At 44.0% G+C, this 17,434-nt stretch overlaps 1 protein-coding gene across 2 annotated transcripts in view; it reads left to right on the forward strand.

The window, feature by feature from the left end:
* plekhg3 (pleckstrin homology and RhoGEF domain containing G3) overlaps nucleotides 1-17,434 on the forward strand; it is a 127,875-nt gene that overhangs the window by 93,832 nt on the left and 16,609 nt on the right. For both annotated transcript variants that reach the window (XM_082961654.1, XM_014143856.3), the window contains 10 exons: nucleotides 6,673-6,742; nucleotides 6,905-6,951; nucleotides 9,189-9,339; nucleotides 9,965-10,096; nucleotides 13,619-13,801; nucleotides 14,568-14,660; nucleotides 15,351-15,437; nucleotides 15,531-15,564; nucleotides 16,724-16,825; nucleotides 17,198-17,230. In XM_082961654.1, the coding sequence (XP_082817780.1) occupies nucleotides 6,673-6,742; nucleotides 6,905-6,951; nucleotides 9,189-9,339; nucleotides 9,965-10,096; nucleotides 13,619-13,801; nucleotides 14,568-14,660; nucleotides 15,351-15,437; nucleotides 15,531-15,564; nucleotides 16,724-16,825; nucleotides 17,198-17,230 (932 nt within the window). The remainder of the gene's footprint in view (nucleotides 1-6,672; nucleotides 6,743-6,904; nucleotides 6,952-9,188; nucleotides 9,340-9,964; nucleotides 10,097-13,618; nucleotides 13,802-14,567; nucleotides 14,661-15,350; nucleotides 15,438-15,530; nucleotides 15,565-16,723; nucleotides 16,826-17,197; nucleotides 17,231-17,434) is intronic.

Raw genomic sequence — 17,434 nt, forward strand, 5'->3', positions numbered from 1 at the left:
CGGCCCTACAGTTATATATGTTATATATCGTCCCGGCCCTACAGTTATATATGTTATATATCGTCCCGGCCCTACAGTTATGTATGTTATATATCGTCCCGGCCCTACAGTTATATATGTTATATATCGTCCCGGCCCTACAGTTATATATGTTATATATCGTCCCGGCCCTACAGTTATATATGTTATATATCGTCCCGGCCCTACAGTTATATATGTTATATATCGTCCCGGCCCTACAGTTATATATGTTATATATCGTCCCGGCCCTACAGTTATATATGTTATATATCGTCCCGGCCCTACAGTTATATATGTTATATATCGTCCCGGCCCTACAGTTATATATGTTATATATCGTCCCGGCCCTACAGTTATGTGTGTTATATATCGTCCCGGCCCTACAGTTATGTGTGTTATATATCGTCCCGGCCCTACAGTTATATATGTTATATATCGTCCCGGCCCTACAGTTATATATGTTATATATCGTCCCGGCCCTACAGTTATATATGTTATATATCGTCCCGGCCCTACAGTTATATATGTTATATATCGTCCCGGCCCTACAGTTATATATGTTATATATCGTCCCGGCCCTACAGTTATATATGTTATATATCGTCCCGGCCCTACAGTTATATATGTTATATATCGTCCCGGCCCTACAGTTATATATGTTATATATCGTCCCGGCCCTACAGTTATATATGTTATATATCGTCCCGGCCCTACAGTTATATATCGTCCCGGCCCTACAGTTATATATCGTCCCGGCCCTACAGTTATATATGTTATATATCGTCCCGGCCCTACAGTTATATGTGTTATATATCGTCCCGGCCCTACAGTTATATATGTTATATATCGTCCCGGCCCTACAGTTATATATGTTATATATCGTCCCGGCCCTACAGTTATGTGTGTTATATATCGTCCCGGCCCTACAGTTATATATGTTATATATCGTCCCGGCCCTACAGTTATATATCGTCCCGGCCCTACAGTTATATATGTTATATATCGTCCCGGCCCTACAGTTATATATGTTATATATCGTCCCGGCCCTACAGTTATATATGTTATATATCGTCCCGGCCCTACAGTTATATGTGTTATATATCGTCCCGGCCCTACAGTTATATATGTTATATATCGTCCCGGCCCTACAGTTATATATGTTATATATCGTCCCGGCCCTACAGTTATATATGTTATATATCGTCCCGGCCCTACAGTTATATATGTTATATATCGTCCCGGCCCTACAGTTATATATGTTATATATCGTCCCGGCCCTACAGTTATGTGTGTTATATATCGTCCCGGCCCTACAGTTATATATGTTATATATCGTCCCGGCCCTACAGTTATATATCGTCCCGGCCCTACAGTTATATATGTTATATATCGTCCCGGCCCTACAGTTATATATGTTATATATCGTCCCGGCCCTACAGTTATATATGTTATATATCGTCCCGGCCCTACAGTTATATATGTTATATATCGTCCCGGCCCTACAGTTATGTGTGTTATATATCGTCCCGGCCCTACAGTTATATGTGTTATATATCGTCCCGGCCCTACAGTTATATATGTTATATATCGTCCCGGCCCTACAGTTATGTGTGTTATATATCGTCCCGGCCCTACAGTTATGTGTGTTATATATCGTCCCGGCCCTACAGTTATGTGTGTTATATATCGTCCCGGCCCTACAGTTATATGTGTTATATATCGTCCCGGCCCTACAGTTATATATGTTATATATCGTCCCGGCCCTACAGTTATATATGTTATATATCGTCCCGGCCCTACAGTTATATATGTTATATATCGTCCCGGCCCTACAGTTATATGTGTTATATATCGTCCCGGCCCTACAGTTATATATGTTATATATCGTCCCGGCCCTACAGTTATATATGTTATATATCGTCCCGGCCCTACAGTTATATATGTTATATATCGTCCCGGCCCTACAGTTATATATGTTATATATCGTCCCGGCCCTACAGTTATGTATGTTATATATCGTCCCGGCCCTACAGTTATATATGTTATATATCGTCCCGGCCCTACAGTTATATATGTTATATATCGTCCCGGCCCTACAGTTATGTATGTTATATATCGTCCCGGCCCTACAGTTATATGTGTTATATATCGTCCCGGCCCTACAGTTATGTATGTTATATATCGTCCCGGCCCTACAGTTATATATGTTATATATCGTCCCGGCCCTACAGTTATGTATGTTATATATCGTCCCGGCCCTACAGTTATATGTGTTATATATCGTCCCGGCCCTACAGTTATATATGTTATATATCGTCCCGGCCCTACAGTTATGTGTGTTATATATCGTCCCGGCCCTACAGTTATATGTGTTATATATCGTCCCGGCCCTACAGTTATGTGTGTTATATATCGTCCCGGCCCTACAGTTATGTGTGTTATATATCGTCCCGGCCCTACAGTTATATGTGTTATATATCGTCCCGGCCCTACAGTTATATATGTTATATATCGTCCCGGCCCTACAGTTATGTGTGTTATATATCGTCCCGGCCCTACAGTTATGTGTGTTATATATCGTCCCGGCCCTACAGTTATGTGTGTTATATATCGTCCCGGCCCTACAGTTATATGTGTTATATATCGTCCCGGCCCTACAGTTATATATGTTATATATCGTCCCGGCCCTACAGTTATATATGTTATATATCGTCCCGGCCCTACAGTTATGTATGTTATATATCGTCCCGGCCCTACAGTTATATATGTTATATATCGTCCCGGCCCTACAGTTATATATGTTATATATCGTCCCGGCCCTACAGTTATGTGTGTTATATATCGTCCCGGCCCTACAGTTATATGTGTTATATATCGTCCCGGCCCTACAGTTATATATGTTATATATCGTCCCGGCCCTACAGTTATATGTGTTATATATCGTCCCGGCCCTACAGTTATATATGTTATATATCGTCCCGGCCCTACAGTTATATGTGTTATATATCGTCCCGGCCCTACAGTTATATATGTTATATATCGTCCCGGCCCTACAGTTATATATGTTATATATCGTCCCGGCCCTACAGTTATGTGTGTTATATATCGTCCCGGCCCTACAGTTATATATGTTATATATCGTCCCGGCCCTACAGTTATGTGTGTTATATATCGTCCCGGCCCTACAGTGATGTTTATATAAGTAGACCTACATATCTTCTCCCAAACTGACAATCAAGGGATGGTTGATGACTTGGCAGGAAGTGACATGTTATTTTGAGGATCTCACCCTACAACCAAAGGCCATCCCGTCTGGAACAAAGTAACTACATTTTACATTTTAGTCATTTAGCAGACGCTCTTATCCAGAGCGACTTACAGTAGTGAATGCATACATTTCATACAATTTCATACATTTTTTTTGCTGCCCCCCCGTGGGAATCGAACCCACAACCCTGGCGTTGCAAACACCATGCTCTACCAACTGAGCTACAGGGATTCCTGTTTTTCTAACTCATTTGATTCCTGTTTTTCTAACTCATTTGATTCCTGTGTTTTTCTAACTCATTTGATTCCTGTGTTTTTCTAACTCATTTGATTCCTGTGTTTTTCTAACTCATTTGATTCCTGTGTTTTTCTAACTCATTTGATTCCTGTGTTTTTCTAACTCATTTGATTCCTGTGTTTTTCTAACTCATTTGATTCCTGTGTTTTTCTAACTCATTTGATTCCTGTGTTTTTCTAACTCATTTGATTCCTGTGTTTTTCTAACTCATTTGATTCCTGTGTTTTTCTAACTCATTTGATTCCTGTGTTTTTCTAACTCATTTGATTCCTGTGTTTTTCTAACTCATTCGATTCCTGTGTTTTTCAAATTCTTGGTTAGAGATAGAAAAGCCATTAGTCCTGTTGGCGTGGTTACTGTGTGAATCCTATTTAACCCCACAACAGTTGGTTTGTTCCATTATGTGCTGATGGTGTGTTTTTCCCCCTCAGGGAGGAAAGAGATATGATCAAACTGTTCTGTTCTGAGGTGTTGTCAACCTAACCTGGGATTGCCCTGAAGCTCTTTGCCTGTCTGCTTCTTCACCATCGATGCCCAATAGCTGTACTTCAGAGTGCAACTGGTGTTCATGAGGAATTTATCTTCATCTTTTGCCCAAATTGTCCCTGTAACATTTAAGGTTCATGCTTCCCATGTTAAAGGGAGATCATGCTTCCCATGTTAAAGGGAGATCATGCTTCCCATGTTAAAGGGAGATCATGCTTCCCATGTTAAAGGGAGATCATGCTTCCCATGTTAAAGGGAGATCATGCTTCCCATGTTAAAGGGAGATCATGCTTCCCATGTTAAAGGGAGATCATGCTTCCCATGTTAAAGGGAGATCATGCTTCCCATGTTAAAGGGAGATCATGCTTCCCAGGTAGCCATGTTCTTTATTCCTCTTCCAGACGGTTAAATCATTCCAAGGCTTCTGCTACTTGTTCTCTTCTTCTCTCTCCCTCTTTCCACTCTTTTTCTTTGACTACCTTTTTTGCCCCCTGTCTGTTCCCCCTTCTCTCTTTTCATCCACACTTCTCTCTTCATCCACACTTCTCTCTTCGTCTCTCTTCAGCCACGCTTCTCTCATCGTCTCTCTTCAGCCACGCTTCTCTCATCGTCTCTCTTCAGCCACGCTTCTCTCTCCCTCTCTCTTCAGCCACGCTTCTCTCTCCCTCTCTCTTCAGCCACGCTTCTCTCTCCCTCTCTCTTCAGCCACGCTTCTCTCTTCGTCTCTCTTCAGCCACACTTCTCTCTTCAGCCACGCTTCTCTCTCTCTCCGTCTCTCTTCAGCCACGCTTCTCTCTCTTTCCGTCTCTCTTCAGCCACGCTTCTCTCTCTCTCCCTCTCTCTTCAGCCACGCTTCTCTCTCTCGCCGTCTCTCTTCAGCCACGCTTCTCTCTCTCTCCCTCTCTCTTCAGCCACGCTTCTCTCTCTCTCCCTCTCTCTTCAGCCACGCTTCTCTCTCTCTCCGTCTCTCTTCAGCCACGCTTCTCTCTCTCTCTCCCTCTCTCTTCAGCCACGCTTCTCTCTCTCTCCGTCTCTCTTCAGCCACGCTTCTCTCTCTCTCCCTCTCTCTTCAGCCACGCTTCTCTCTCTCTCAGTCTCTCTTCAGCCACGCTTCTCTCTCTCTCCGTCTCTCTTCAGCCACGCTTCTCTCTCTCTCTCCCTCTCTCTTCACCTTGTCTAACTTCCATTTTCTCCCCAACTCTTGTCCTTATATCAGTCTTTCCATTTCCTTATACTGCCTCTACCAGTCTGCCCTGTAATTAAAACCCTGTCCTAAATAACTCATGCATTCCTGGCTGCTATATGGCTAAACTCCGTGAGACCAAAGATGTTGAAGACCGAGGCCTCGGAAGCTGTTTACCAAACTGACACGTCTGTCTGTTGTCGTCCCTTGATTGTTTAGTCTTACCGGGGGACTGTTTTTGCTACTCCAGTGGTTGTGGATGGTAAGTTTTGGTTTGCCCATTTGAAGTGGCTGACAAAGTGCAAGCTAGTACTGAGGGCATGGCATGCTGTGGCGTGCGGTCTGGGTTTGTGTCTCTCGTGTGGTAGGGCATGGCGTGCGGTCTGGGTTTGCTGTGTCTCTCGTGGGGTAAGGCGTGGTGTGCGGTCTGGGTTTGCTGTGTCTCTCGTGGGGTAAGGCATGGCGTGCGGTCTGGGTTTGCTGTGTCTCTCGTGGGGTAAGGCGTGGCGTGCGGTCTGGGTTTGCTGTGTCTCTCGTGGGGTAAGGCGTGGCGTGCGGTCTGGGTTTGCTGTGTCTCTCGTGTGGTAAGGCGTGGCGTACTTTGGCGTGCGGTCTGGGTTTGTGTGTCTCTCGTGTGGTAGGGCATGGCGTGATGTGGCGTGCAGTCTGGGTTTGCGTGTCTCTCGTGTGGTAGGGCATGGCGTGATGTGGCGTGCGGTCTGGGTTTGTGTGTCTCTCGTGTGGTAGGGCATGGTGTGATGTGGTAAGGCATGGCGTGATGTGGCGTGCGGTCTGGGTTTGCTGTGTCTCTCGTGTGGTAAGGCATGGTGTGATGTGGCATGCGGTCTGGGTTTGCTGTGTCTCTCGTGTGGTAGGGCATGGCGTGATGTGGCATGCGGTCTGGGTTTGCTGTGTCTCTCGTGTGGTAGGGCATGGCGTGATGTGGCATGCGGTCTGGGTTTGCTGTGTCTCTCGTGTGGTAGGGCATGGCGTGATGTGGCATGCGGTCTGGGTTTGCTGTGTCTCTCGTGTGGTAAGGCATGGCGTGCGGTCTGGGTTTGCATCCAGTGTGATTCGGACTACCAACGCTGGAAGATTGTCTTTCTGCCCGTTTCCTCTGTGATCATGGCTCCCGACGCTCCAAAGCAAACAACTTTGGGCCTGAAGACAAGATGGACACAGAACAATATTTAACCACATCTCTTTTTCTAGTATCGTTTATGAAATGTAGCATTTTAGGGAATTGTCCACAAAAGCCTGAAGTAAATGCTGCTTTGGTTTGTATGTTACGAGTGTGATTGAAATGTACAGCACTACGATATCTGCAATATATTTGCAAAAGTCATACCTGTATAATTTGCCATTTGATCTCAATCTAACCAGGCCTCACCTTTGATCTCTGACCTCTGTGTTGCAGTGAACTTTTGCAGTCCTTAGATATGTGTGACAACGACCCTGTTGCCATCGCTAGGTGCTTCGTCATGAAGGTTAGTGCAATTCCAATCCTATTATGCTATGTATGATTCACTGCCCTGCTGAAGAGTTTCGTCCAGTGCTCGAAACCAATAACTCGTCATCATTATTGGTGGATTAACACTCCCTTTCGAGCAATATTGAGACTATGTAACGTATATATATTTTTCTTTCAGAGAGAGTATTTTGAGATCTACACACAGTACTGTACCAACTACCCAAAGTAAGTGAACTCTCTTAGCTGGCCAGTGTACCTGGCATGTGCAGCTCTTGCTGGCTCAACTGTTCACAGAAACAGACTGAGCATGTGAAGAAAACTGTGGATGAGATATGGGAGGGGATGTCTGCTACTGACACCAAGTGGTGGAAAGTATACTCTGTTTGCTGTGCTGTTACACAAACAAAAGGAGTTCGACGGAAAAATTGGGTTGACCGGCTCATAACTGCCGTAACAGAGCAAATGGAATGGCATCAAACACCTGGAAACCATGTCTGATACCATTCCGCTCCAGTCATTCCCACCAGCCCGTCCTCCCAATTAAGGTGCTACCAACCTCCTGTGCATCCTACACACCTACAAGTTGTGTTTTCAACCCACTCCAGAGATATGTACAAATTGTAGTCAATTTTCTCAAATGAAATGGGTGAGAAACAAATACAAAGGAAAGGTTCATATTGAAATGGGCAATTGGTGGAACATATGACACAAACATTGAATTGTACTAGAGATAAGTGTGCACCAGCTTCATCCATTCACAAAACTAAGTGTTGTAATTATTCAATCATTGTCCAATACTTTCCTCTAGACTCTCATTCTGTAGTACTGACCCGGTCCTCTCTCCATCTAGTTCTGTTTCTGTAGTACTGACCCGGTCCTCTCTCCACCTAGTTCTGTTTCTGTAGTACTGACCCGGTCCTCTCTCCACCTAGTTCTGTTTCTGTAGTACTGACCCGGTCCTCTCTCCACCTAGTTCTGTTTCTGTAGTACTGACCCGGTCCTCTCTCCACCTAGTTCTGTTTCTGTAGTACTGACCCGGTCCTATCTCCACCTAGTTCTGTTTCTGTAGTACTGACCCGGTCCTCTCTCCACCTAGTTCTGTTTCTGTAGTACTGACCCGGTCCTCTCTCCACCTAGTTCTGTTTCTGTAGTACTGACCCGGTCCTCTCTCCACCTAGTTCTGTTTCTGTAGTACTGACCCGGTCCTATCTCCACCTAGTTCTGTTTCTGTAGTACTGACCCGGTCCTCTCTCCACCTAGTTCTGTTTCTGTAGTACTGACCCGGTCCTCTCTCCACCTAGTTCTGTTTCTGTAGTACTGACCCGGTCCTCTCTCCACCTAGTTCTGTTTCTGTAGTACTGACCCGGTCCTCTCTCCACCTAGTTCTGTTTCTGTAGTACTGACCCGGTCCTCTCTCCATCTAGTTCTGTTTCTGTAGTACTGACCCGGTCCTCTCTCCATCTAGTTCTGTTTCTGTAGTACTGACCCGGTCCTCTCTCCATCTAGTTCTGTTTCTGTAGTACTGACCCGGTCCTCTCTCCACCTAGTTCTGTTTCTGTAGTACTGACCCGGTCCTCTCTCCACTTAGTTCTGTTTCTGTAGTACTGACCCGGTCCTCTCTCCATCTAGTTCTGTTTCTGTAGTACTGACCCGGTCCTCTCTCCACCTAGTTCTGTTTCTGTAGTACTGACCCGGTCCTCTCTCCACCTAGTTCTGTTTCTGTAGTACTGACCCGGTCCTCTCTCCACCTAGTTCTGTTTCTGTAGTACTGACCCGGTCCTCTCTCCACCTAGTTCTGTTTCTGTAGTACTGACCCGGTCCTCTCTCCACCTAGTTCTGTTTCTGTAGTACTGACCCGGTCCTCTCTCCATCTAGTTCTGTTTCTGTAGTACTGACCCGGTCCTCTCTCCATCTAGTTCTGTTTCTGTAGTACTGACTGTAGTACTGACCCGGTCCTCTCTCCATCTAGTTCTGTTTCTGTAGTACTGACCCGGTCCTCTCTCCACCTAGTTCTGTTTCTGTAGTACTGACCCGGTCCTCTCTCCACCTAGTTCTGTTTCTGTAGTACTGACCCGGTCCTCTCTCCACCTAGTTCTGTTTCTGTAGTACTGACCCGGTCCTCTCTCCACCTAGTTCTGTTTCTGTAGTACTGACCCGGTCCTCTCTCCACCTAGTTCTGTTTCTGTAGTACTGACCCGGTCCTCTCTCCACCTAGTTCTGTTTCTGTAGTACTGACCCGGTCCTCTCTCCACCTAGTTCTGTTTCTGTAGTACTGACCCGGTCCTCTCTCCACCTAGTTCTGTTTCTGTAGTACTGACCCGGTCCTCTCTCCACCTAGTTCTGTTTCTGTAGTACTGACCCGGTCCTCTCTCCACCTAGTTCTGTTTCTGTAGTACTGACCCGGTCCTCTCTCCACCTAGTTCTGTTTCTGTAGTACTGACCCGGTCCTCTTTTCCACCTAGTTCTGTGGCTGCTCTGACAGACTGCATGAGGAACAAATCCTTGGCCAAGTTGTTCCGGGAGCGGCAGGCCTCTCTGAAACGCTCCCTTCCCCTGGGCTCCTACCTGCTCAAGCCTGTACAGAGGATCCTCAAGTACCACCTATTGCTTCAGGTACAGAGATGGGATCAGTTTTGCCTTTTTAGATCATAATGAATAAGATGTATATGGACAGGGGGGCGACCTGATCCTAGATCAGAGCCAATATCCACAAAGCGTCTCAGAGAAGAGTGCTGATCTAGGATCTGTTTTGCCTTTTTAGATCACAATTAATACAATTATTTGGACAGGTCCAAGATCAGCACTAATACTATTGGAATACAGCCTGTTGAGAGGATCATCAAGTACCACAGTTGCTCCAACTAACCACCCAAGGAATGCCCTGCCATAGCATCCTGGTTCAAATACTTTCAAAATGCATAAATGCATCTTTCCTTCCTACCCTCGCTTGAAGTTATCACTGATCTGACACAAATTGATAGGTGTAAGGATGGGTTTCCACTTCATAGATTTCCCCTATCAATCCATGTCAGATCAGTAATTACTCTTGAGGATGGGAGGAAGAAAGGATGCATTTTTGATGGAACCAACTCGTGTTCCCCAAAGCAGCTTGACATTTTTCCGATATATTGACACCGTAGGTTCAACTTCTTACTAGAACAAACAGAACAACTCTCCCTAAAGAGCCATGTCTGTGAGAAGTGCACTAGTTTAAATAACTATTGTGTTCCTTCTGCAGGAGATAGCCAAGCACTTTGACCCAGAAGAGGAGGGCTATGAGGTAGTGGAGGAAGCCATCTACACCATGACAGGCGTGGCCTGGTACATCAACGACATGAAGAGGAAACACGAGCACGCCGTTCGACTGCAGGTTAGCAGACACCTCCTTCACGCAAACGCGCGTGCACACACACACACACACACACACACACACACACACACACACACACACACACACACAACCGTATTCTGAGACAATTACGAAACGATTGCCACAGAACGGAACACCATCAGTCCATAACTGTACCCTTTCACACCCTGTGTAATCAATGTGACTAAGCCCCTCACACAATAATAAACATTTAAACCCACTGGCCGCCTGTCTGATCCTTAGGCAAGTCAGTTAAGAACAAATTCTTATTTTCAATGACGGCCTAGGAACAGTGGGTTAACTGCCTTGTTAAGGGGCAGAACGACAGATTTTTACCTTGTCAGCTCGGGGATTTCGATCTAGCAACCTTTTGGTTACTAGTCCAACGCTCTAACCACTAGGCCACCCTGCCGCTATCCTGACTCATGTTGTGCTGTTATTACATTTCATTTAGGCAGGTCAGCTCCGTGCATGTGAAGAGGCTCCGTCCCAAATGGCACATCATATCCTACATAGTGCATTACTTTTTCACCAGAGGCCCCTATGGGTCCTGGTCAAAAGAAGTGCACTAGAAAGGGAATAGGGTGCCATTTGGAACACATCCCAATGTTCTGAACATCAATTACGAACCCTCCATGGTTCTCCTCTCTTGTTAAACTAGATTGAGTGTACAACATTTCTGACCAGAGACAGCATGGCACAGCCAACCCCGGGAGACCCTCACAGAGTAGCCCTCGCAGGGCAATATATGGGAGCTTGTCATCAAAGGCCGTGTAAAAATAAACAGCGACTACAATGTATTCTTAGGCTAATTTCTCATGGGGCCAGCTATTAACTGGTCAGAGCTTGTTGGAATATATTTGTTTATCATGTGCAGTTAGGCTTGATTATGTATTTAACTCTGTTTGGAGGATCTATTACCCCCAAACTATTGTGCCTTCGGAAAGTATTCAGAAACCTTGACTTTTTTCACATTTTGTTAGGTCACAGCCTTATTCTAAAATGGATGCCATAAATAAAGGTCTTCGACAATCTACATACAATACCCCATAATGACAAACAAAAACAGGTTTTTAGACATTTTTGCAAATGTATTAAAAATAAAAAACAGATACCTTATTTACATAAGTATTCAGACCCTTTGCTATGAGACTCGACTTTTAGCTCAGTGCATCCTGTTTCCATCGATCATCCTTGAGATGTTTGATTGGAGTCCACCTGTGGTAAATTCAATTGATTGGACATGATTTGGAAAGGCACACACCTGTCTATATAAGGTCCCACTGTTGACAGTGCATGTCAGAGCAAAAACCAAGCCATGAGGTCGAAGGAATTGTCCGTAGAGTTCCGAGACAGGATTGTGTCGAGGCACAGATCTGGGGAAGGGTACCAAAACAATTCTGCAGCATTGAAGGTCCCCAAGACCACCAAGACTCTTCCTAGAGCTGCCCCCCGCCAAACTGATCAATCAGGGGAGAAGGGCCTTGGTCTGGGAGGTGACCAAGAACCTGATGGTCACTCTGATAGAGCTCTAGAGTTCCTCTGTGGAGATGGTTGTCCTTTTGGAAGGTTCTCCCATCTCTGCAGCACTCCACCAATCAGGCCTTTATGGTAGAGTGGCCAGACGTTAGTAAAAGGCACATGATAGCCCGCTTGGAGATTGCCAATGGCAGATAAAGGACTCTCAGACCATGAGAAACAAGATTCTCTAGTCTGATGAAACCAAGATTGAACTCTTTGGCCTGAATGCCAAGCATCACGTTTTGAGGAAACCTTACCATCCCTACGGTGAAGCACGGTGGTGGCAGCATCATGCTGTGGGGATGTTTTTCAGCGACAGGGACTGGGAGACTAGTCAGGATCAAGCAAAAGATGAACAGAGCAAAGTACAAAGAGATCCTTGATGAAAACCTGCTCCAGATCACACAGGACCTCAGACAGGGATAAAAGTTCACCTTCCAACAGGACAATGACCCTAAGCACACAGCCAAGACAACGCAGGAGTGGCTTAAAATCAATTGTTATTGGTCACATACACATATTTAGCAGATGTTATTGCGGGTACAGTGAAATGCTTGAGTTCCTAGCTCCAACAGTGCTGTAGTAATTCACAACAATTCACACACATCTAAAAGTCAAATAAATATTAGATTGAGCAATGTCGGAGTGGCATTGACAAATTATTTATTTTCTACCTTTATTTAACTAGGCAAGTCAGAACAAATTCTTATTTACGATGACGGCCTACCTGGGAGCAGTGGGTTAACTGCCTTGTTCAGGGGCAGAACGACAGATTTTTACCTTGTCAGCTCGGGGATTTGATCCATCAACCTTTCGGTTACTGACCCAACACTCTAACCATTAGGCTACCTGCCGCACCTATACAGTAGAATGGAATACACTATATACGTATGAGATGAGTAAAGCATTATGTAAACATTATGAAAGTGTCCAAAGATTCCAAGTCTATTTATATAGGGCGGCAGCCTCTATCAAATCAAATGGTATTGGTCACATACACATGGTTAGCAGATGTTAATGCGAGTGTAGCGAAATTCATGTGCTTCTATTTCCGACAATACAGTAATATCTAACAAGTAATCTAACAAATTCACAACAACTACCTTATACACACAAATGTAAAGGGATGAATATGGACATAACAATATATGGATGAGCGATGGCCGAACTGCATAGGCAAGATGCAGTAGATGGTGTAGAATACATTATATACATATGAGTTGGGTAATGTAGGATGTGTAAACATTATTAAAGTGGTGTTATTTAAAGTGACTAGTGATATCTTTATTAAATAAATGTATTAAATAGCCAGAGATTTGAGTCTGTATGTTGGCAGCAGCCTTTCTATGTTAGTGATGGCTGTTTAAGAGTCTGATGGCGTTGAGATGGAAACAGTTTTTTTTCTCCTTAGAAGCTCTGAGGTGCAGGGTGCGGTGCGTAACCAGGTGGAAGCCGGCTAGTGATGGTTATTTAAGTCTGATGGCCTGTTTTTCAGTCTCTTGGTCCCAGCTTTGATGCACATGTACTGACCTCTCCTTCTGGATGATAGCGGGGTGAACAAGCAGTGGCTCGTGGTTGTTGTCCTTGATGATATTTTTGGCTTTCCTGTGATGGTCATTCCCTTCCTCCTCTGACGAGCCTTCACTGCTCAAAATACCCTCTAATATACTCCCCAACGATCCCCAAAATACCCCCAACAATACAAAAACATCCCCAAAATACCCCCAACAATACAAAAACATCCCCGAAATACCCCCAACAATACAAAAACACCCCCAGAATACCCCCAACAACCCCAAAATACCCCCCATCAACTTGGCTAAACTCAATACCCCTATAATTGCACACCTTCAAAAAACATCCTTGAGCATTTTGGGGAAATGAATTGCTTAACATGGCTTGTGCCACAATGATAGCTTTTTCACCCTATGATGTCTTTTGCTGTTGGGTGTTTAATAAATAGGTGCTCTTTCATCACCTCATCTGTGTTGACTTGTCCAGGAGGTCCAGTCATTGCTGATCAACTGGAAAGGACCGGACCTGACCACGTACGGGGAACTGGTCCTGGAGGGTACCTTCAAGGTCCACCGGGCCAAGAACGAGCGCACACTCTTCCTCTTCGACCGCATGCTCCTCATCACCAGGCGCCGAGGAGAGCACTACGTCTTCAAGACCCTCATCACGGTGAGTGCTGCTTGCTGGGGTCAAGGGTTAGGGGGTCAGGATTTGTCAACCCTGTTGTCCTGCGTTTTTTTTCTCTGTTTTCAAATCCTATTTGGTTTTGTAAAAAGGTCTCCATTATATTCCAATCACTTACAGTTTGAATGGCAAAAAGTAATGTATTGTATTCTGTGTTGCATTTATTGTATATTCATTATTTGGAGATTTATGTAAATTTGCACTTGTGCTCTGATAATGTCTTATCAATGGTTCCTAAGGGGATTAATGAAGACGTATTGAATTTTAATTCAATTGAAAAACAGAGCTGAGTGTGTTTTGGCTTATCTGTGGTTTGTCCCATTGGTCTAAACTAGCTTCCTGTCGTCATTTCCTTTCTTTCCTGATGATGAATGACAGATTAGATAGTAGGGCTGGAACTGATCTACTCCTTTCCCGATGATGAATGACAGATTAGATAGTAGGGCTGGAACTGATCTACTCCTTTTCTGCGTCAGTGATAATGACGGACCCGATTCTTTTCTGTGGTTTATCAATATTTTTTTCCTCTCGTTCTAACTTTCTTCCACCTTCCTGATATGTCACGTTTGTCTTTCCTATCTTTCTGGTGACACTGGGTTTGATACACCAAAGTGTTCATCAGTGTCCCCTACACACCGAATTAATTAATATACTTCAGTATTACATCTAATTTTCCCTATTTGAGTGTGGACCAATCTTTTCTCTTAACTATATTTCACTCGTTTTTCATTTCTCTCGTGTTTGGCTACAGTGTTCCACCCTCATGCTAATCGAGAGTGCCAAGGACTCTCTAAGCTTCAGCGTTACTCACTACAAGCACCCCAAGCAGCCCCACACAGTGCAGGTGAGTGAGGGAGACCTCTCAACCAACCGCACAGTACCACAGTGGCTAATTAATGGGAATTCAGACATGGTAGGAGAACGTTAAGACACATTAGTAGTGGACTTTTAGAATCATGAATGCCATAGTTAACCCTGTGTAGCATGTGAATCAGATTACAGTATTGTGTTGGGGGGGCAGGGTTGGTTTTTATATCCTTGAAGGGACCAGACGTCCTCACAAAGATAGTAAAGTAAGGGAAAAAACTAACAAGTGCGGACATTTCGCTTGTCCCCACAAGGACAAAAGGCAATTTTAGACTTAAGGGTCAGGGTTATGGGAATCATTTGTTTGGTCCCCACAAGGATAGTAATATAAATGTGTGTGTGTGTGTGTGTGTGTGTTCATGGTTGATTCTGATAATACAACTGTATGAATATTTAAAGTAGGTCAACTCGCCTCCTTGCAGGCAATCTTCCTGTTGTGTGATAATGTAGACTAGATTGAAATACAGCCCTGCTGTTCATAACAACCTGCACCTGCACCTGTAGAATTTCGGTGTACTGGTGTACTGGCTTGTTTTTTGCCAAAACAAATAATCATTACGACTGTGTTTGTTTTTTCTTACTGCAGTGAATTCTCTGTGGGAATGCATAGGACCTTACCTGCCCCCTCTCTCACCCCTCCTCTCCTCTCCAACTCTCTTACCCTCAGGCCAAGACTGTGGAAGAGAGAAAACTATGGGCCCATCACATCAAAAGGATCATTCTAGAAAACCATCAAGCCATCATCCCTCAGAAGGTACACACGAGGTGCTATTGCTGTGATTAAAGAGGGAAGGGGGTAATCTAAGGGAGGATAGCTGACGGTTGTTTTTGTGTTTCTTTTTATTAGGCAAAGGAGGCCATCTTAGAAATGGACTCGATTTGTGAGTATTCGTAGTGATTATTAATGCACTTTACTGCCCAGCCACCCCATCTATCCAGCATATTTTTATATCCAAGCAACTTCGGAATGAAGTTGATTTATTTAGGCGTGGCGGAGAGGGATGCTTTTAATATATTGACCAAAAATATTAACACAGCATGCAACAATTTCAAAGATTTTACTGAGTTACAATTCATATAAGGAAATCGGTCAATTGAAATCAATTCATTAGGCCCTAATCTATGGATTTCACATGACTGTGCACCGGCGCAGCCATGGGTGGTTCTGGCTCCCAAGAGGGTTGGCCAGGCCCAGCCAATCAGAATGAGTTTTTCTCCACAAAAGGGCTTTATTACAAACAGAAATACTCCTCAGTTTCATCAGTTGTCTGGGTGGCTGGTCTCAGACGATCCCGCTGGTGAAGAAGCCGGATATGGAGCTCATAGACTGGCAAATTCTCTAAAACAATGTTGGAGGCAGTTTATGGTAAATACATTAACATAAAATTATCTGGCAACAGCTCTGGTGGACATTGCATTGCTACAGTCTGTGGCATTGTGTTGTGTGACAAAACTACATATTTTAGAGCTGTCTTTTATTGTCCCCAGCACAAGGTGCACCTGTGTAATAATCAGATTCTTGATATGCCACACCTGTCAGGTGGATGGATTATCTTGGCAAAGGAGAAATGCTCTCTAACAGGGATGTAAACAATTTTAGAGAAATAAGCTTTTTGTACATATGGAACATTTCTGGGATCTATTATTTCAGCTCATGAAACATGGGACCAACACTTCAGATGTTGCGTTTTATGTTTTTGTTCAGTATAGATAAGTTATTTATTAATAAATGTTATGGAAATGATGAAATGGCAGTCGCTGTGTATTTATTATTTCAGACTGCTTCCTCTTAAAGGCCTCTTCATTAGTACTTGACCAGAATAAATGAACATGAATATATGTATTAATTATATACAAAAGCCACACTGTAATAATATTGGAAAGTGAGTGGATTGAGCATCATGCGTCAGTTGAAAAAAAAAAAAATCTCCAGATTTTTGTATTTATTTTTCTTGGATCATGTCATTCATTATACTATAAGTTCATCAGGTGTGATTTGTAAGTCTGTTAACCCATGTCGTTTGTCTCTGTGCCTAAAAGACCCATCAAAGTTCCGGTACAGTCCAGAGAGAATGAAAAAGGCCATGTCCTGCCAATCAGACGAGTTTCCCAGAGAAGGTCGTCAGGGGCGACGGCAGTCAGGTAAACACCCATCTTTAGTCCTGAAACTCAAATATCTATTCTTGATGTGCAAACCCATTCACTATTGTGTATGTGAAAGTACAAGGAAATGATATGGGAGACATATTATGACTCTAGTGTTTTCAAATTTAGATCCGATTTGGCCAATGCTCAAATTGTCTGTCAGTCACGTAGCTAACGGTTACACTACATGCTTTGTTAGCCTGGATTCAGATTCGGCTTTACGTGCCACATTTACATAACTCAAATATTGTATCTCACTGAAAAGGATTTGACAATGACCATCCATGCAGTTTTGAATCGTGATGAGGCGGGGACTGTCTGAAGTGGCTTGCTTTTGAGATGTGCTCATTGTCTATTTCTCTCTCTCAGAACCGACCAAACAGATTCTGAAGAACACCAAAGGTAAGGACACAAGGCTTTCATCCCAGCCAATTTCATATGTCATCATCAGCCATTATGACAAACACCTCTGAGAACCTTTTTGTGACTGTTCAGAACCTACTTCCTCTGTGTAGTCGTCACAGTTGGTAACCAAATATGAAAGGGTTAGCTTGAGGAAATGCACATCTCCTATGATGCCTGTACAAATGGTGGATTCTATGTCTA

The sequence above is a fragment of the Salmo salar genome, chromosome 15, assembly GCF_965601325.2.
Source record: "Salmo salar chromosome 15, fSalSal1, whole genome shotgun sequence".
Classification (NCBI taxonomy): domain Eukaryota; kingdom Metazoa; phylum Chordata; class Actinopteri; order Salmoniformes; family Salmonidae; genus Salmo; species Salmo salar.